Source organism: Cygnus atratus, chromosome 2 (assembly GCF_013377495.2).
Source record: "Cygnus atratus isolate AKBS03 ecotype Queensland, Australia chromosome 2, CAtr_DNAZoo_HiC_assembly, whole genome shotgun sequence".
NCBI lineage: Eukaryota > Metazoa > Chordata > Aves > Anseriformes > Anatidae > Cygnus > Cygnus atratus.
In genome coordinates this window covers 115,499,682-115,522,190 of record NC_066363.1, presented here as the reverse complement: position 1 = coordinate 115,522,190, position 22,509 = coordinate 115,499,682, and the positions used below count along the sequence as shown (strand labels likewise).

At 36.6% G+C, this 22,509-nt stretch overlaps 1 protein-coding gene across 1 annotated transcript in view; it reads right to left on the bottom strand.

Moving 5' to 3' along the window:
- The window catches only part of ASXL3 (ASXL transcriptional regulator 3), a 126,234-nt gene that overhangs the window by 5,224 nt on the left and 98,501 nt on the right, over positions 1-22,509 (bottom strand). Inside the window, exons 11-13 of the mRNA XM_050709124.1 lie at positions 9,459-9,555; positions 8,912-9,017; positions 1,137-3,090 (exon numbers count right to left, since the gene is read on the bottom strand). Coding sequence (XP_050565081.1) covers positions 1,137-3,090; positions 8,912-9,017; positions 9,459-9,555 — 2,157 coding nt within the window. The remainder of the gene's footprint in view (positions 1-1,136; positions 3,091-8,911; positions 9,018-9,458; positions 9,556-22,509) is intronic.

Genomic DNA, 22,509 nt, shown 5'->3' with positions numbered 1-22,509 from the left:
TATAGTCAGGACTTTTTTTCTTCCCTAGTGATCTACTTTCCTTTGTGTTTAGAAAATGGTTAGAATTCATTAGGCTAGACAGAGACTGTCCAAATATGAAAGAATATCACTAAGTTCAGAATAGACTATCTCAATTGCATCACTGATCATAAAAATAAATTAGTTGAAATAAGCTGCTGCAATAGTGATTAAAACAGTTAGCCTATTTGCCCTCCTGGCCACATTAACAATTTTCAGTGATTGCAGCAGTTAAAAATAAATGCAGAAAAGGACATTTCTGAATAATCAGGAACTCGTATTGCAAAGTCGGTGGCTTAAGTTCAGCAAATTGGATCTAAAACTTGGCTGATGTCATCATGTAGAAAATTAAAAGGGTCAAAACACTGAGACTATATATGACTAAATCTATAGATCCCCCTGTTAAAAAAAAAAAAAAAAAAGCTTTTCAACTGGAATATACTTTCTTACACAAAAGAACGATACATATAAAAGTTTGCTTAGCTGCTGTATCTTTTTTATCTTTTGCTTTGCCATCAGTAGCTATTTATACATATCAGTTAGATACTTCCTCCTGGCAAGGTCTCTGCTTCTAATTAATTCTATAGTGAAATCTTATAATTCAGTCTATCCCAAGCCCTGGGCTTGCAAAAGGATCTCCATCTATTGTGACTCTAGGTTCTCCGGCTGGATTAAGGCACTGTTTATTATTATTATTATTATTATATATATATTTTTTTATTTTTTTTATTTCTCAGTAATGGGTATGGTAACATTTGTTATTCACGCTTGCTGAAGAAGTCATCTGTGGGAGAACAAGCAGACAATACAATTGGGCAATTAGAAAGAAAGACAAGTAGCACCATGTAAACAACGGAAGCTCTTGAATTAGATTAAGCCATAGATCCCAGAAAGCTTTCCCTCACACAAATGCTGTTTTGTAGCTAAGATCCTGGCTGAACAACTACAGGTATTTACATCAGAAGTAATTTGGCATGGTAGGAATAGTAAAGTAAAAAGGTCACTACTAAGGCCCCTCACATCTACACAAAAACCCAACATGCATTGTGTCTGCATGCAGTCAGCAGGAAGGAGATAAACTTTTAGTTTCCGAGTCAGCTGTTTTTTCATTACTTTACCTTAAGGGGTGGAACTCGAGGTTCTTCTCGGAGTGGCTGATCTTTCTCTGAAGGACTTGTTGATGAAGCATTACGATTAGGCTGATCATCATCTATTCTAGCTCTCTTCTCTTTGCAGATTCCAAAACCGTGCTGTTCTGCTGTTTTCCTCTTTGGGATCTCTGGGTCTCTGCTTTCATTCCTCACTTCAGGTGATTTTGTGGGTTCTAATGACTTGGAAGAATGTGAACTCTCTAGTCGGCTTTGGCTGCTGCCTGTTAGCTTGTGAGATTTACTTCTGCACACTTCAGAGAACGAAGATTTCTCTAGAGATGAGGTATATACTTTTTCGTGTGGCTTTGATGGAAGCAGCTCGATACTTTTGCCCACTGATCCTTCTGGTAAGACAGCTACCTCTGATGGCAAGAGCATACCTTTCTTGTCACCTCGTTGCTGAATACTGTGATTTTTAATCGTGATCACCTCTGGAGAGGAGTGGTCTGAGATGGAAGCAATGTAGGATTTCTCCATTTCGGAATGTGACTTACATGGCTGATGACTGAGGTTTTTGCTTTGGGGCTCTTCTAATACTGAAGTATCAGGTACAATTGTTAGTGGACCAACTTTCAAACTTTCAGGTGCACTCTGAAGTTGCTTTGGCTGAACAACAAAATTCTCTTCTTGAACCACCTTAGGAACGGTAGAGCTTTCTTCTTTCAAAGGGGGAAGGGAGTCTTCCAACAGACATGGTGATTTTCTTTGTTGCAAAATAAGTCTTTCATTGGTTGGGGAATTAAAAACTGGAGATGCTTCTGATGGAAGAGGCAAACTATTTGCAACAGATGTTTCAGAAGTCAGAAGAACAGAAGATACTGAAGATGTTTCAGATGTTAAAGGTAAATCAGACATTGGAGATGTTTCTGATGTTAAAGGTAAATTTGAAGCTGGTGACGCCTCTGACGTTAAAGGTAAATTAGACATCAGAGATGCTTCTGAGGTTTCAGGTGAGGTGGACATTGGAGAGATCTCTGACATTAAAGGTGTATGCAAGTTTTCATCAGTGGCCTTTTGCTGAATATCACCTTCAATGTTTTCAGTACTGGACACTTCAGATGAACAAGCTGTTTCAAGAGATGCTGGAGTACAGGGTTCCTCTGAAGTTGACTGAGTGTCTCCTCCAGGAGACGCAATACAAACACATGGTCCTTCTGGACTTCCAGAGGAAAAGGAAGTCTCAGAAATACAAGCATTCTCAGATGATTGTTCCTCGGGGTCACTTTGAAGCTCCATATCCACTGCAATGCCCCCACCAGTGAACAAGGAGCCTTCCAGACCAGCATTTTCCATTTCTGGAGCAATTAGCTCTTTTGCAGACTCAGAATCCTTCTCTGCTGTATCACTGACAGAGTTTGTGGATGAAGCTGATCGTGCTGGTGATACACAATCCTCCAGCTGATCTATCACAACTGACATGTCCTCCTGAGGGCATTCTGACTTCAACTCCACTTTAATTTCAATGTGAGATACAGTATCAGTTACATCATTCATCATGACACAGGACTCAGTGCTGTCTGCAGGCTGCACTGCCTCTGTTTCTTCATTTGTGCCAGCTGGACTTACTGACTCTTCAGAAAACTCTTGTTCTGTTTTATGGTTCTCCTCCTGGCATTCACAAATACTTGTCTCAACCTCTTCTGCAATCTCCTCCTGAATGATTGATTCTTCAGGTATCAGTATATCCTCTGAGTCTGCCATTAGATCCTTGACAGGAACCTGTTCCGTATTACAAAGAGGTGGACAATACTCTTTCTCTGGTAATGGTGAAATTTTAGTGCCTTTCTGCTCATGGTCTTCAGCGGTTGCTTGCTTAGAAGGACCAGGTGTGCCAGAAGATCCACACAAAGAATTGCTTTCATCTTCATCGTTGTTCTGCACTGCCGTCAGTTTCATAGATTCCCCTCTTGACATTCCCAATCTAAATAGGAAGACACAAATTAAAAAGGCTTTCTCATCACAGACATGCTAAAGGAATAGGATCACCTTTGTCATCCACATTTTCCATTTACAGAAAGGATATATTATCCAGTTTAAAATAGTGGTTTTTTTTTTGTTTAAGTGGTGGCTGACTGATTTATATGGTTGTATATATAGCTTTATATATTTTGGAAAACATACTACTCTGCTTACCTTAACAGTGCTAAGAAACTTAAATATTTTAAATAAATAAGCTATTCCTCATTATTTAACTATTCAACACTTCAATGAAGCAAAAAAGCAAGTTATACAGATTCACAGCTACTCGTACTACACTTAAATTTCTGCTTTTATTTTTTAATATCCACACAACACTGCAATACTAACACTGCCAACATTGCAGAGTATATGGACAATTGTGTCTTAAGTCAGTAAAGGTTCTAAAGGAAATTCATTTTTATCTCCTACACCAACATCTAGGGTCAACAAGTCAGCACTATGGCTTAAATGCTACACTTAAGTGAAAAAGCTGCATCTGAAACCAATAAAGCAAAAGAGTCACTTCAGTTTTGTAATTCAATAGTCATTTAATATTTTTGTGAAAATCAAAATCACTCTGCTTCAGCCTCATTTTACCAGTCCAGAGTTAGTTATTAATATCTCAATTGACAGCTTGTGTGTTTTCACTCCATTCTGTCAGCAAACTAAATACTTCATTTGGGATAAAAACTACTTCTAAATAAACTTATCTATGTATATATTATTCATGTGATTTCACTATAATCAAAAAGAAGCTTAACATTCTTAAGGAGATAAAAGGAGACATTTACAATCTATACATTCATTTTCAAGGATGAAGTGCAAAGAAATGATTCCAATGTATACCTGCTTTCTGAATACTTTCTTGCATTTGGTCCTGAAAATATTAGTTTAAATACATTTTTATTATTTCAAGTAAATAAATAGTAATAAAAAAAGCCAATGGCCGAAAAAAAGTGGTTATTTTTAAAAATGTTTGCTCTCTGACATCCTCATTTCATGCTATGGACAGCAGAACAGGTCTTCAGCACCTTCAGTAAAATATTCCAAGCAGACTTTGTGCCCTAGCAATTCCATGATAGTACAAAATACAAAAAAGTGTGGTTGGAGGCCTTAAAAAAAGTCGTATTAATGATCTTCTAAATCTAATCAACAGGAGTTTGATCTCTGTTCTCATTTGGATCAGAAAACAAAGTAACTGAAGAATAACATGGCAATAAGCAAGCATGAAAGATATATAGAAATTATGGGAGCAGGATACCATGCCAATGTGCAGCCAGAGGGTACAGAGATCACAAAGGCCTGTGTATATGAAAGTACAGAATAAATACGTAAAAAGACAAAATCCGTGATTGTGCATTTTAAAAATAAATGCATTAGATGCATTATTTAAACTGATAGGTATAAAAAAACCACAAAACACACAGCCTTGAATTGGTACCCAAAAAGCACTGTCATGGTAATTATTAATATTGCCTATTGCTAGTCACTTAATATGCACAGTCTCCCTATGCCATCAACACGTTGAGGGAGGATCCTCCAGAGAGCAATTCAGAACAGCTCATTTGCATCCCCACCTTGAATGCATTTCTGAAGACGTGTGTCTCTTCTATATAGACTTTAGGTTCCTTATATAGTCTAAGTTTAGATTTTAAGTTTAGATGAGTAAATTACTAAGTTTAGGTGAGTGAAAGTTAGTTTACCTACATTTAGGTGAGTAAAGACCTTCCTCTAAAGTTCCTTGTGCAAACAAACAGAAGTTATCTCAGGAAAACAAGGGGGGAAAATGCACTGCATTACTGAAAATTAAACCAGTGGTCTATTTTCTCTAGCTGTCTAACATCATGGGAGATACTGCCTGATAGTTATCTTTATGGAATGAAAAAAAGCAAAGGAATGAAGGACAGGATAAAGGTCAATGCAAATGTCACATGAACACTACACAAATGCACACATTCAAGTAACGTACCAAAAAGGAAGAAATATAAGAAAAAATAAGATAATTCTGGATTAAGGCCAGAAGAATATGTACTGAATCTTAATCAGTTTTATGCAGTACTGGAAATAAGTACTATCTTAAGAAGATACTGCAGTGAAGAAGAAAATACTTTCAAGAGAAGAAGGCTCAAGATTAGCATGTTTAAGGCAATCCCAGATTGCAAGATAAACAGCTGATCTGACTTCCTCCTTAGAGAAACAGACATCCAAAGTTTGCAAAACAGCAAAAAACATGAGAACAGCAGTAAACAGCCATCAGTGAAAGTGCTCATAAGGACGTGAGGACATGATTCAACTGATAAAGTAAGGGCAGCCAGTTGTCAAATATAAAAAAAAAAGCAACACAAACAGCTATTCAAGGATATATGGATGCTTATACTCTAGTGCTGTGGTAAAAAGGACTGGGGAAAATTAAAGAAAATTAATGAAGGATTAAATCAGCAATAAAATTCAGAGGAGGTCTACCCAAACTTAAACCTTTGATTTAGTGAGCTCGCAGGGCCATCCTGACACATAACTCTCTGAAGGGTGGGAAAAGAAAATATTGAGACAATAGAATGTAGCCCTTATAATCCTAGAGGCAACAGCTGGAAAAATGTGAACTTCTGGCAACACGCATCAGCTGATCCTGGATAAATGACTGCAGAATGAAGTTTCTGTTTTTTAAAGTAAGCTAGAAAGAGGTAAAATGAACAACCACGAAAAAGCAGAAAGAGAACATAAACAGATGGAAGTAAACTACAACTGACAGTCTAACTAAACAGCCTGAGCAGAGAGATGAACAAACACAAAAAACATAATGCATATACAGCCTACATGAAAGAAGCACTCTAATGCCATTGAATGCCATGAACTACAGAGCATGTAAAAACATATAACAAAGAATCTATGTCTGTTAATTATCATTCTCTAGGTACAAGGTGAAAGTTGAACTTAGTTATGGGATATTTAAAGATCAAATTAGCTGAAGTCAGAGTAAGATTCCAGATCAACTGGCAAGTGAGTAAGTTAGACTGCAAAAGATCCACTTTGCAGACAGTGCATCTGAGAAATAGCTCAGGAAGCTTTCAAAATCCGTTATTTCCGTTGAATCAACATAACTGAAAATAGATGAAGCACAATCATACGCAAACCAAGTTTAAAAAACAATGTAAAAAAAAAAAAGGTAAAAGAACTTATACAAGGTGGAAACTATAGCAAAAGTTACCAGAGAGACAGTAAATAAAAAAAATACTACAGGCCAAGCAGTAAGTGAGCAGCTCTGAGGAGAAGGACCTGGGGCTGTTGGTTGACAAGAAGATCAACATGAGCCGGCAATGTGTGTTTACACTCCAGAAAGCCAACTGTATGCTGGGCTGCATGAAAAGAAATGTGGCCAGCAGTTTGAGGGAGTTGATTCTCCCTCTCTGCTCTGCTCTGGTGAGGCCCCACTTGGAGCACTGTGTTCAGCTCCAAGGCCCCCAGCACAAGAAGGACATGGACCTGCTAGAGCAAGTCCAGAGGAGGGCCACATGGATCATCAAATGGCTGGAGCATGAAGACAGACTGAAAGAGCTGGCTTTGTTCAGCCTCGAGAAGAGAAGGCTCCGGTGAGACCTTCTAGTGGCCTTCCAGTACCTAAAGGGGGCCTACAGAAAAGCTTTGTCAGGGAGTGTAGCAATAGCACAAGGGGTAATGACTTTAAACTAAAAGAGGGGAGATTTAGATTAGAGGTTAGGAGGAAATTCTTCACCCTTCAGAGGGTGGTGAGGCACTGGCACAGGCTGCCCAGAGAAGCTGTGGATGCCCCATCCCTGGAGGTGTTCAAGGCCAGGCTGGATGGGGCTTTGGGCAACCTGGTCTGTACCTGCCCATGGCAGGGGGTTGGAACTGGATGGTCTTTGAGGTCCCTTCCAACCCAAAGCATTCTGTGATTCTGTGATTGTAAGCAGCAAAGAAGTAGAAGCTGCCTATATTTTAGCCAGGAAGAAGAATGCAAGTCAAATGACATAAGCTGGGGAAAAGGCAAGAGGGACCAGATTCAACACTGTAGTCAGAAATGGAAATTATGTGCAATATGACATTTTGCGTAACAATGTTGATGTCAGGAACTTATCATCCCAAATGACACATATCACTGCAGACTGAGTAATTATCTGCCAACCATTAGTGTCCAGCATTCAGCTAGCATGGCAGGACTGCTGGCTCTGTAAAATTATGAGTATCATTCTCTCTGCATATGACAGTCATTTGTGACTTCACAACAGGCTTCAGCTAGAGTGAGGTGCTCATGCTTAGCTCTTACTAAACTTCTGCTTGTTGTGGAATGTCCTTTGCTAATACCTTACATAGCCTTTTCCTTCGTTAAAGGGGTGGTTACTGACTTATCCTGACATGCATAATGAAAAGCCCTTTTGTTCCTTACCTAAAAACCTAATAAATACTTTTTGATACTAAAGGGATCAATGGCTGGACTAAATCGAGGTCTCAAAGCTTTTAAGTAAGAAATGAAGCACTTGACAATAAGAAAGTCTGAGATAGCAAGACCCTAGAATTTCCATTATATTTAAAGATAAAGTTGTGTAGAAATAGTATTCACACTGGAAGAAAACACCTAGCAAGGATGAGAAAAATAAAATATTAAAATATATCTGTCCATTTCCTGCTTTGTTTTCACCACATTTCCCAATGGCCCAAGGCAGTGGATTGTGAGAAGTAGCATTGTTACTGCAGAAACACTTTAGCTAATGCCTTAATCTTTACATGCAGATTTTCCAGTGCCCCAGATTTCATAAGTAAAAAGCATATAACAACAAAACTAAGAAATCTTATGTGATGATGCTTCCATTGGCATATTTTTGTCTACTACGTTATTCATAAATTTCATTCAAAAATACCTGAAAATGAAAGAATAATAACTTTAAAAAATAGTTTATACTTCATAATGATTAATATTACAGATTATTATTATTTTAATAACATTCTTAAAAATAGAGATGTAATTCAAAGTATTGATGGATTAACTTTTAAAAACAATTTTTAAAGGGAAGATTTCAGATTTTTAATAATATGTGAATCTCTTTCAAATTCTGATTTTTAAAAGGAGAGAATTTAAGGACTAAATTCAGCTTCTCCACAATGTCATCTCTGTATAAGCATCAATCAAATCACACTGACTCTTCCCTGTTGTGCACGTGGAGTGATACTATCTAATGCACTTTAGCCAGTTATGGGTATTTATTTATTCCTTGCATCTCACTTCTGAAGTTAGACTAGTCATTGTCATTTTCATATGATTCTAGCCAATATTTCTTCTGTTGCGTATTATAATCCTATAAAAGGCCATATCAGTCAAACACACACACAAAAAAAGAACTATGTGATTAAAAAAAAAAAAAACTTGCTTATGAAAAAAATAAAATATACAATCCGCAGAAACATTTCTCCTGGTCCTCTGGTCTCTGGAAGCTGTATTTACATTTTGCAAGAGGAAAGAATTGCCCTAATGCTGTCTTTTAAAAGATAATTAGAAAAATACTCACATGCTTGGGCCTTGTGTCTTAAGCCTTCCTTGGAATGAATTTTTATGGATGAGTTACAAACCTTTAAAAATGCAATTGTAATGCAAGTGCAGACATGCTGCTATAATTCTACTCACAACTTCTTATATCAGGGAATGACTGCCTTTGATAACCACTTTATTAAGTTTTACAGCATATGACTGTGCTATGTGAAGCAGAGAATTATATTTTCATTTGCTCCTAAAAGAAAATGAAAAAAATGCTTTTATTTGCTTCAATACTTACTTTTCACCATAAAACCTTTCAAAGAATTTTTCTTTCCAAGGTTCTGTTTTCTTTTCCTTTTCGATCTCTTGTCTGATGCGCAACTGCATTTCTGGAGTAAATTCACCTAAAAAATAAATACTAACATATTGAACAAAAGTTGTCAAGGATTAGTTTAATGGATAATTAAGATGATGTACAGCAATTTCTGTTACAGTCATCCAACAATCCCCTATAAATACATTTAAAAAACAAAAGTGAGTGTGATATTTACCATATAACTTTACTATCTCAGAAGTATATTGGTGGGATTTAGTCACATGCATTTATGCTTCCAAGGCCAGCAGCGATTAAAACATTTTTTTTTCTTTTAACTGTCAAAATAAACTGTCACAGCAAGTTGTAAAAATGCACACTAAATTCAAAATGGAATTAGTGATTTTTCTTTTTCTGTACCATTGCTGTATTCCACTTTCCATTTTAAAAGTGTTTCTCAAATGTAGAAACAGAGGCCTTCTTCATAAAAATAATTAATCTTTGGTAAATCTGAGAACAAGTAAAGAGTTACCTTCTGCCAATCGTTGTTTCCACCCTTGTGCTGCATATGCGAAGAATTCATTATTTAGAGCGGAACTACTGAGGCGCAAAACTCCATCACTTCCCATCTAGAAAATAAGCCGATGGTAGCAGAAGATACTGTCAGAAATAGTGTCAACTAAGATTACATAAAAATGGAGTTCCAATTAAGGGAAATGGGGAGGGATAGAAAGTGGAAATAACAAAGGAAATCACCTTCTACTAAAACAAAATTTTCATTATAGTCGTTACTGTAAACACATGTGGGTTAATCCAGCATCACTGTGCTCTCTTCAATAGTAATGTCATCACTATTACTGGTGACAACTCAGTTTACAACTGATGTGTTTTAATCACAGCTCTCTATCTTGAGCCTAATATGTCCAGAGCTATGGTGCACAAGCTAAAATCAAGATTGTTATTGTACTTGTGCATCTGCCTGGAATACAGTACAAAACAAATTAATTAAATATAATGAGAAGAGTAACTTTGCTGTATTTTTCAATGGTAAACAGACATAACACTCATGCTAGCTATTGTGCTGTACTGGCAGAAGAGTGGATGATGAGTAACCTTAACAAAATAACTAATGTAAATGCAACACTAAAAACAAAAACAGCCATATGCATAATTTTATAGGCATCAAAAGTGTGAAAGAACATTATAATTATTTTACTTTCTACATCTGTCAACCATTCAGTGATACAACACCATTAAAATCTTAAATGCAATATTTTTTATAATAGCTTTGAAAAGCAATCCAAGTATTAAGCTTTCTTCTACCATAAAACTTGATGCTAATTTTCAGTTTGTAAGGATATATTTGACTGTCGAAGGAATTCTAATAACTAATTGAAGGAATTCTAGTAACTGAAAAAAAAATAAAAAAATAGTGGTGGTATCACCTTTAGCATAATAAGTAGACAATATAAATAAAGTAGTAAATAAAGAATGGAAACAGCATAAGAGTTAACGTTGGTAGAACACTCACTCTCACTACAGATCATTCTACATCTTCTAAGGTTAATAACAAATAAATCCTTGAAAACATCATTTGTAATCTAGTAGTTAAAAATACCATATTTCCAGCATATTAACATGTGTTTTAGTTATGTAATATCCCTTAACTCTCAGTACTTGTTTCATACCAGAGGCAGAAAGCAGGAGATACATCAGAACATTTAATAATATTTAGCCATGTCTCCCTCACTGAGGTCTACGTTTCACAAATAACATTGTCTTTGCTTACAAAAAGCCTTTGCTAATTTACTCATTGCCTAGGTGACATCCTGTCCCATAATAATCTCATAGGAGTAAAACAGGAAGATGTGAAGCAGTAAAAAGAGAAACAGACTCATGGACTCTGAAAAACAGGCAATGCAAAAGGCATTTGATTCCAGCCAGAAACCTGTTTGTGCATGGTACCAGGGTGCTTCAGTGAGATACACACCTACAGTATTGCTGCCTGTGATCTCCTGCTATATGTCATTGTTTTGCCAACAAGTCAGAGGACTTGTATTCATTAGGGTGCATAAATAATGCCTCTATGCTTCTCATGATGTGGGTTGTGGAACACCTTAATTATAGATTGCCTACGACTAAAGATGAAACTGGAGAAAAACTGTAAAGAAACAATGAAACATGCAGCAGAAACAGCAAGAAAATAAAATTTGTGAAAGACCACAAAGAACATGTACTTATTGTATAAAGCAAACTTTTTTTTTTTTTTTTTTGCACAACTGAATTTTTGGGGGATATAGTTAAATTGCCAAATTAATATATTTAAGTGAGATTTTAGATACTGCTGTCTCTTGCATCTGAATAAAAAAACCAGCAGTTGGTCAAAACCAGCATTTGCATAACTTCCTAAAAGGGTAAGATGAGAAGTTATAAAGAAAATATTCACAAGTAACTAAATAAACAATTTTGTTCGCCAAAGAAAGATTCTGAAACTACCTTCAATTTCAATGTAAAAGATGAAATAGTGACACCCACTCATGTCAACATAGGTTCTACCACAAACCTCAATAAAATTAAATTTCCATCCCAAATTCTGACAGTGTTTTGCAGGGAAGAGTAATACAGAAATGAAATTGTTGTCACTTAACCTTGTTTAAATGTAGGCTACCTCTTAAATGCACAGTCCTCCTGAAACTCCAGTGCTTAGGTGGTGGCAAACAGTGAAGTCACATTGTTAGCCAGATCAAGAAATCTCATAGGAAAGTAATAATTTCCAGAGGCTAATTTTCTGTTAAATCAGCAAGATGATCCAACCTATCCTAAAGTCATACGATCATTAGACTTCATGCAAAGATGGAATGGACTGCAAGAGGTGGAAAGAGAATACTGCTTTTCAGCAGCAGTTCACTTGTAGATTGCATTAAATATAATATGAAACTGTAGCCAACTGTGATTGAGCTATTTCACTAGGCTGCATAAATCAAGAGCGTTATGAAGACTGCCAAGTTAGGTTACCATGTGAATACAAGAAGAACAGTATTAGATTTGTTGTAACTGTGTTATCATAAGGACGTGTGAAAAGAAAGGTTGCAGGAAGAGGTACTGCATCTTTTATTATCTTGGCTACTGTAGTTGAAAAAGTGCTAAGCTTTTGGTAGCACAATTTCTTACAAGGTGTGAAAAAGGAAATGCAAACTCCAAGCTAAATGCTAGAAAGAGGTTAACTAGACCACATAACAGAAACGGACAGGATGGAACTGCAGAACAGAAAGAAAATGTTAGCATAGTCATAGGTAAAAGGCTATTAGTTCCTACGGACCAGGAAAGAAACAAGGAGTAAGTACCTGTGGAAGGAAAAATAAAAAGAAACATGGGGAAAAAAATGGGGGAAGATGAGGAAGACTGAAGTGGTTTGCCTAAGAAGAAATATTGGTATAAGTCAACTAGCAGCAATGGAAAACCAGATCATTTGTGGACTGCATCTGAAAACAGATGCAGGCTGCACTGACCAATTTAGATTAATTGTTACAGCTCTAAAGTATTAGGAAAATATATTTCCAAGATCAAAAACATGATGTTAAGGATGCTTACATTAAAAAAAAGAAAAACAAACTTAAGGCAAAGTGACTGCTGACTTCACTATTGTCTTTGCCTTGATGAACTGTCAACAGAGGAGCTTTACTGAGATCTGTGTTCAGGTGGCCACAGAACTCATGGAAGATTTAAGTATCTGGAACAACCAAAATCTAGACAGAAAATCATATAATGATACAGAAGGTGGAAATACACTAATAATTAGAGAAGAAGCTTCCAGTGGTCTATTTTAGCACAATATGGAAGAATTCAGACTAAAACACAATGGAAGGATGTTGAAAGCAAGCATCATTATGTAGACTTGGTACACATAATTTGGGTTATTAAGAGATACCAAATAAGATCAAATTGGAGAGATGGAGAATTCCACTTGAATGTCACAGGACTAAACTTTAAAATCCAACAGGATTTGGAACCCTCTTAAATCAGCACATAACTTAGCTAAATTAATGCACAGCAGTCAAAATTTTTTCTGCAAAAATGAAGGAAAATATAGAGTGGGCTGACCTCAGTGACTTTGCTGAACATGCTCAGAAACATGAGATCAAAGAAAACCTGTGATGAGAATGGAACAGGAAGAATGCATTCACTCAGTTCAAGCTCAAAGAGAAAAGGATGACAACAAAAAAAGCTAAAGGAACTCAGTGGCTAAGGAACTAAAGTGAATGGGACAGAATTTTTCAAAATGTAATAGGGGAACAAAAAAATACTAAGCAGAAAACAGATCCACTACTAAATGAAGGAAAACAAAAGCAAAATCAACTACCAAGTCCAATCTTTTAACTATATTTGATTCACTTCAAGATTTTTACACAGGAAAAAAAAAGGACAAGTTTGAACAGTCACAAATCTAGTAATTGTACATCTAGTTATTTTGAAACAAACAAACAAAAGCAACAGGGAACGCTTGTCTACCAGAAACAATGATACTAACAAAGATGTTCTACTCCTTTTCTCAACACACTAGTCATGTGAAGACAGGCTGACATTTTTTTTCTGCTGTTAAACTTGGAAAGACCAAGTGGTCTTCTTCCTACAATATTAGCTAACATATCCTCTACTGAAATCTTATCTCACTTGGAGAATACATATTCACCTAATCCAAAAAAATTTAAGTGGAAAATGAACTTTTTGAAGCCAAAGGGTATATTTACTTCTCTATCCTCTGACAATGGAGATGGCATAATTAACCACTAGTTCTAAATTAGAATTTGCAGAAACATGCCAATAAAGCAGTTCTTAAATACACTATTAAGTTTTATGGCATTTAAAAAATGCTGTCCAGCAGAGACAGTGTGTTAATGAGCTGGAACAACAAACATTTCTTCAGAAGTTTATGTTGTATTCTATTGAGCTTTAAATTCTGATTGAGTACAGTGATAGAATTATGAATACTATGCAGAACTCACAGTGGCTTTTAGAAGTTCCTCATTTTTATTTAAAGCTAACAAAAAACACCCAACTCAAAAACATATTTGCTAAAAAAAACAACATCTGTTTGCATTACAAAGCATTAAAAAGTCAAACGCTGTTCTCAAGGAACTGGGTAATTTTTCGACTGACAGCTACTTCCATTATATTCCTCCAAGTTCCACTGAAAAATCTCTTGCAACAATAAGGCCAGGGTTATTTTTGCAGTTCTACCTGAAAAAGCATACTCTTGTCTTAGTGGGGATACAGCAAGTGCTGCATGGGAGTATACCAGTAGGTTACCTTATCTTGGTTAGAACATTAGAACGCAAGGAATTGGCAAATCTGTTATTTCTGTCTTCCTTTCAAATGATTCAAAACTCTCCCTATCTCTTTATAAAACTACTAACAATCCACTACATATAGTTGCTATGAAGTATGACATATTTCTTACATGAGAGCTTACATGTGAATACCACATCATTTGATCATACCTCACAACACAAAAGCAAACAAACAAACAAACAAATCAGTGAGACAAGTAAAGATTCATCTAAACTAAGTGTTCTGCATCACTCCTGTAATTATACACTTTTTACAAACTGTTACTAAACCTCTTTTTTGCTTTTATATTTTGTCCTGAGGGATGAACTGTCCTATAATTCACAGAATTTCCCAACGGTGATTAAAAGGAATCAAGTGCAAAAGATGGAAGTTATGAGAAAATACATTTTGACACCTTTGCATTACAGATTCCAAAATATTAAAAATGATAAACTTAGCCGCATTTTTATTACACATAGGAAAAAATGTATTTCATTTCTGTATATGGAGAGACACCACTGCTATTTTGTAGCATGGAACAAATGCACTTCTCCAGTACTGGGCACCAGCATCAAATTGACCTGTGAGAGATGTATATACTGCAAGTACCAGACTCTGAAGATGCGACAACCTTAGTGACTGACTTTCTTAACATGTTATGATCTCACTTGTTTCATCTACAGAATAGAGACAAACTCAGATAAAACTAGCCCTATAGCAGAAAATCACATATAAGGCACTCATAGCAGCTCATTTTGTCACGATAAACTCTCAGTTAAGGGCAGGAGGCAGGAATCGAGTTAGCACTCCCATTATGCTGAAATCTAACAAAAAGCTAAACCAGCCACATTCTGGATGCAATGTTACAGAGACAATCACTTTGGAAAGCTGGCTAGACAACAAGCCAGGTTTGGTTCATTTTATTCTTGACAATCAAAAAGCAAAAGTCCACATGCGACAGGGAAGACTGGTATCCATATTTTCCACCAAAGATCTCTAATACTAAGGGCAACACATTCCAAGAAACAGGACTGTTTGAGTCCAAGGACACAGAAATAAACACCTATTTAGGTGTTCTGCGTCATCAGCCTGAAAGAGCTCCTCTGTCTTCACTAACAGTAAAGGAAGCCTGGAGAAGATCAGACTCCTAATTAGGGCCTCCGCACTTGCAACCTAAACTAGCCAGCATGAAACAGTGCTCCTCCTCCCCACTCCGCCTACATTCAAAGATGACATCAGTAGAAATATTTGTGGTGTACCAGATACTCTGTTGCCCTACACAATCCCCAAAAGAATTAAAAATTGCTACCAAATCTGCTGAAAAGCAATAGAAAGCTTTAGAACAGATTGCAACAACACAACTCAATATGCACAAACTTCTACCAAATGGACATCTTCTGAATGCAAACTACTGTAAACTGGGTGAGTAATTTTTAACACACATTTGATGACTAATTTTTGTGCTTTTCTTACACATCCATTTTATTGGGTAGGCCAAATGTGTACAGATTCATATTTGTTGATCCCACACATTTCTACAACCTCCTACTGGTCATCATGAAGTTTTATGCATGAATTGTCCAACACGGGTCTTTGTCAGAAAACAAAACAAAACAAAACAGATTTCACAGTCATTATCACCCAGCTAGGTGGTTCATGTTTTAACTGGAGTGAACTGCCTTCTCTTTTAAAATCTCTACTCTCAAAACAACAGCCTATCTACTAAGATTACTTTAGCCACCCAAGTACAGGTGCACACGACAACAATTTCTAGCTGTCAACTGACCTTAGGCCTGAGACTATTTCAAGGCTTGTGAAGCAGTATGTGGAATGGAAGACAGAAAGTACACAAATAATTCTGACGCAATTCACAAGCAAGGAGCCAGGTGATACTACCAAATACCAGCATACCCTGCCAAAACTGCACCATTGTAATCAGTGCCTTCATGCCACTACTGAAAGTGCTTTTGGGATTCTCTGAAGAGGTGAATAGAAAGGGAGAGCCATTAATCACAACAAAAACAATATCAAAACTCGTACCTATTTTATAGATGATCTTTCAATGAAAAAGATCTCACTAGCTCACTAGTACTGCTATTTTTATATCTACAGTAAAAGTATCAAAGGCATGCAAGCCTAGACACTAGAGCTTTATACAAATGTAACTTAAAAAGTGACAGACACAGGGGTTCCTGGCTGGAATTCAGTTTGAGACTAAAACAACTAACGTAAATGTCTAGACATAGCCTACATTTCTTATCTCCCATTAATGTCAGTGGATGTCTAGCCAGTGCAGTCAATGGAGCCTAGAGGACTATTCTGCTGACCAGTAAGCTGGCAACTGCTTTCTAGAGAGACAAATAGCTCTCCAGGCTCTGTTTTTCATGCATTGACTACATCTGCATTGTCTATAAAGGGAGTTTATACACTTAGCACACCTGCACATCCAAATTTAGATGTCTTAATTTGGAGGTTATACCACCCTCCTCCTGTCAAACAGCTCAGAAATTAGCAGGAAAGCTACAAAGAGGTAACGCACTGCAACAAATGAAAGCTAACAACAAAGGCACTGACCAAATTAATTTCTGTTAAGGCTTATAAAACAACATAAAAGACAAGGCCATGCATTTCTTAAAGGCCACCTACCTTGTCATTAACTGCTGAAAACTTAAAATGCTAACAATAATAAAAAAATACACACCATGACACACAGAGCAGAACTAGATATGTGCTCCACAGACACATTTGGATAAAATGTTCCCCATCTAGCCAGTCACAAACATGCTCCTGAGCATTGACATGATAGAGTATCAACTCACATGGCTGCTGCACTAGGCAACGAAGATTACATTCCTATTCCTCTTGAAACAGCATATTTGAAATGGACACAAGCAAAATTTAAGTAGTCAGTCTCAGGCACCATTAACTAGTTTACATGTGTAAATGTTTGTTTGGCAAGTCTAAAATTCAGATACAAAAGAACAATGCACCCAAGCACATAAACAGAGAATAAAAATCTCTCTCTGTACTAATCCCTCCAAACCTTAATAAATCTTCATACACAGAGAAGGGTAATGTCAAAATCAGAACCTATTTTGGCAAAAGACAGGAATCAGTCCCAAGAACAGAGAAAGAAAAGCAAGTGCTCCCAGCATCCAAGAGATTCACCACCTCCAAAACGGATTCTGAGGGGGAAATGAAGTGGAATGAGGACAACAGAGATCCTCAATAAGGTCTTGGGATGTGTGATGCCTGCAAAATCTACCCATTTCACTGATTATTAAATTTGGATGTCCATCTATCTTTGATCTGAGAATGCAGCGAGAAATAACAGTGATTGGATCAGAAGTGACAAGGAAGCTGTAAGACTCATTATGGAGCCTAGGGATTGGCTGGTGTTTTTACCAGCACTGACAGACATATACTGACCATGAAGTTGTGGTTGAATAGCTGTTACAGTCAGATTGGCTTTGGCATCTTTACCCATGACAGGATGCCCAAGAATGTTTAGATATAGGGCAATAGTTAAGCAAAGATGTAAAATAGCCCTCACAGAAGAGAGGAACATGCAGTGAAGATTAGCTAATTCCTCCAAATCTTACTGCTATATTTATATATGTGGTGCAATAATACGGGCAAATCATAAAGGAACAGTCAAGTCCACTGGTGAGGTACACAACTAAATCAATGTGAACTGCTGGCAGAAAAACAACAACAATACCAACAACAAAAAAACATGACGACTATTAGGTAGTGCATCTCAGCCCAAATCAAGTTTATTTATAAAAGGAGGGGTTAAAGAAGGAGCCAATGTGATGACGGTGGTACACTTAGCCCAGTTTCTAATGGTTGAACAGTAATACAAGTACTACAAATGGTTGTAGGAGGACTTGGAAGATGTAGTTGACAACCAACATTTTGATTTAATGGGCAAAATGGAGATACGGTAATTCATATGACTCCTAGTAATATAAAAGACTAAAGCTTGTTTGTGGAAAAAAAAAAAAGAAAATACTTATGACAGCAGAATAAAAAAAAAAAGTGTTTCAATTAAGCATACTTTCAGAAAAGCAGAATTAGTTGGGAGAATCCTCCAAGAACTCTATGCAAGTAAAAAAAAAAAAAAAAAAAAAAGGAGTTAAAGAAACCTCACAGTTCTATAAATAAACAATAGTGGCCATACCAAGTGCAAAGTATCCTACAAAGGATTAATTGGGATTGTACAATGAGACCACTTTGTGATAGCGAAGACCCTACTGTTGATCTCACATCATGAAGAGAATGGAAATGAGATCAACTTACTAAGCAAGAATACCACAGTAGAACATGGTATAAAGGGCCAAAATGAGATGTGGTTGGCAATGGACATATCAATCTCTGAAATAAATAATTTTGTGAGTACATTAGGATCAAGAAGATGATGGAAAAAAAAGTCCACTGTGCAACAAAGTAGAAAAACAAGAGGGATGCACAGACAAAGCTAATGCTCATAACGCCTTTTCTGCCTCCATCTTGACCAGAAATAACTGAAGTGTTTAACAGAATAAATGACATCAACAAAAGAGTAAGATCTTGGCCTTGAATAAGCAAGGAGCTGAATACTTACACGGATTCAAATCAGCTGGGCTTGATGGACTAGCCTACCAAATGCCCAGTTGTGAATCTATTTCAGAACTGTTAAAAGACAGATTTCTGATCACATTGAACAGTGAAGGGGGTCTGGGACAAATGCAAAAATATACACGTTTATATAGTTTTATGTATACAGCACATATGTATCACCTGTGTGCCAATAGGGGGAGGTAAGCACAGCTACACTTACAGACCATGGCAGCTTCAGGACACCTCTGTGGCAGGCATCTCAGTGTTTTTTGAGATGCCCTAGGGTGTCCGAAGACATTTGTATGGGTTGATCCTTGGTGGACACAAACCAGAAGCTACAGGATACCTACACCCTTTTGAAGAAGCAGTTGGGTACTAGACTACATACCACTTGTCTTAATTGGTACAAGAAGCCTATGGATAAGTATCTTGCTTGCTCCCTCTGTTTTCAAGCTCTGGAGAATTTGTGCAATGATTAAAGCACAAGATATCACACTAAAACAACTGCCTGGAAGTTAACGTGAGTTGAGCAACAGCCAACACAGATTTATCGAGAACAGATTGTGTCAAATCAATCTATTTTCTTTCTGACAGCATGAAAAGCCTTGTGATAGAAGAGAAACAGCACAAGTTTTATATATTGATTTTAACAATAGTGTGTCACATGACATTTTCTTAACCAATCTAGGATTTATAAATTGCAATTAAGTGGCTACAGAACTACTCAAAACTTTTCTTAGTGAACTACTGTTTATTATTGTTTTGTTACTGTTTATTGTTTACTTATATTATTGTTTATTATTATTATTGTATATTATTATTGTTAGAAGTGCTGTGATTTCATAAGATAATGGCTTAGCTTTGCTAAAAAGCCAGGCAAGATACCTTCTATTTTTTAGTCTGAGTGTGACATATCTGCGGAACAGACTTCTCATCAAGTCTAAAAGCCAGAAATTATAATTTGGATATAAATTATAGGTCTACAGAATGGCTGCAGAGAGTGGTATTATAAGGCCATACACTCTGTACATGCCAATATTTTCTAGAAAAGCTTGTTACCAGTGCAAATTGGAGAAAGCACACACAAGGGAAGCAGAACTTATATGTGCTTGTCAGTCTCTAGACTATTTAATTTCTGGCTGACACATTCTTCTGAAACTCTAACAAGATCTGCTTGCATTTATCTTAGTCTGAACTTTACATAATACAAAACAATGATCCTCTTGCTCAGTATTCTGGCTAATAATCCAGGAACCAATTATGTCAAGTTCTCCACAGCTAAAGCTTTCCCTGTCAAATAATAGTTGGCAACTATAAAACTTAACTCTAACACATCTAAAAAATACTTTTAAATGAACCTACATGTATTTCTAGTATGAAAAGTGTTAAAGAAGTTTCTCCAATTCCTGCAGAATACTGCTGACTGTTCAAGTATGCCATTACCTATCTAAAAGTCATTTTTCCACTTATACAACTACCATCCAATGAGATTGTGATAAATGGAACCAAACTAAAAGGATGCTGTAACAGTTGGCGAGTCTGTAATAGAGAATGAGTGTGAAAGCGCTTGAGAAAAAGAAGGAAAAGCAGCTGTAGTTGTCACAAAAAATCTGTAAGTTCTGTTAAACAGTGGATGCATTTCTGATGACAGGATTTCTGCTACACAACTCAATGTTAAGCAAAGATACTACATTTTTCAGCAGTTACTAGTATGGGAGTGGTACCATATGGTAACAGCATCAGATAAAATCAGAGGTTTGACTGACCCTTGATAATTGCAAGGAACAGACAATGTAGAGAAAGCTTGCAAAAGACCCCATAATGGCCAATCACTAGGAAAGCTGTCAAAGGGAAGATTTCTATTTCTGTTTAGCTTAGGTGGCATATGACTGAAAAAGGAGATTTTTATTTCACATAAACATTTCAGCCCATTAGATGTAAGTGCGGCTACTATCCATATATATGCATCAACCATCTTCTATTTATATCTGATATAGTCTGCCAACAATCAATGCTAACTTTAAGTACACAAAAGACTTCCATGAGTTAGTTGCCTACTGGATAAAATACAGCACTTGATTATTATTATTTTTGCTTCTCTTCACATTTAATTTAGTTCTGGTAGATTAAAAAGCCCAAATCCAAGAATTTTTTTTTTTTTAATTTTTATGGTTCATGTAAATTTTGGTGTACTTCCCTTTCTGTAGCTTTTGAACTCATCATACTTAATATTCAAGATAATGACTTAATATTATTTATTTAAGGAAAGGGCATTTTTCTTTCATGCAGCCTCCTTATTGTTGCTTAATAGTTGACCAAACAGATGTTTCTTCTGAGTTGTCCATAATTGTGACCATATCTTCTTTACAAATCAGATTTAGAAACTACCAGTGGAAAAACTCACATCATTATTTCTAGTACAAAACAATGTATGTTTTCCTACACTTAAGCCCCACTAACGCGATTAAGCTTCAATGTCCAGCTTTGAATGCTTCACTATAGAATGCCTCAGTATTGGATTACTGACATGTTTGGGTAAACCTCATATTTTAAGAGAAATGGCCGCAAATATACAGAGCTCAAGAGTCCACAAGAAGAACCTGTAGATATGATAGATAACCCACTGTTCTGCCAGATGTGGTAGGAAAGCAGAGTCCTGAGATCCGGAAAAAGGAACTATATGGGGATAACATCAGTGGTATTACCAGGTCCTAAAAGCAAAACAAAAACCAAACAAAACTGTCTGAGGTGCCCCAACATGAGAGTTGAAGACAGAAACAACCATCTTTAACGTACTCACCTGGCTGTGTTATTAAAGTAAAACAGTACACTTTAAATAGGGATAAAAGTCAGAGGCCAGGCACAAAATGTGATATACTAACAAAGGAAAACAAGAACACTAAGAAATTAAAGGGCTAGGCTAGCTCACTAATTAACAACTGATGTGCTCTCTTTACTCCTGGTTTTCCATATCCAAACATTCACACACGCAGAGAAACTAGATTTCAAATCCTGGTTAAAAAAAAAAAAAAAAAAGAAAAAAGGAAATAATGCAACAAAGAACCCAGAAGATTATAAAGAAATGAATCACAGGATCACAGAGCCCTAACCAAGATGATTCTCTCAAGAAGAAATCATGACACATCAACCTAAATAAAATTTTCTGACAAGACTAAGGAAAGAATGAGCAGTAGATATCATCTACAGAATTATACATGGGTTGTGTGGGACCTCTAGAGGTCACCTAGTTTTCAGTCATTCCAATTCGAGCAGCTTGCTTAGGACATTGTCCACATGCAGCTGGAGTATCTCCAAGAAGAGAGCTTCCACAGCCCCTCTGGACACCCACTCACTGTGCTTAGCCACTCACTGTGAAAATATTATTCCTGATAATCAAATCAGATTTTCCCATGTTCCACCTTGTGTCCAGTGCCTCTAATGCTGGCTACATGACTCCAAGAAGAGTTCTGTCTTCTCTACACTCTATCAAATGCTGGCTACATGACTCCAAGAAGAGTTCTGTCTTCTCTACACTCTATCATTAGCTAGCTATGGAATGACATAATATCCTCCCACAGCTTCCTCTTCTGTGTGAATGAATCCAGCTCACCTGTGCTCCAGTCCTTCAATCATCTTGGTAGCACTTCACTGGG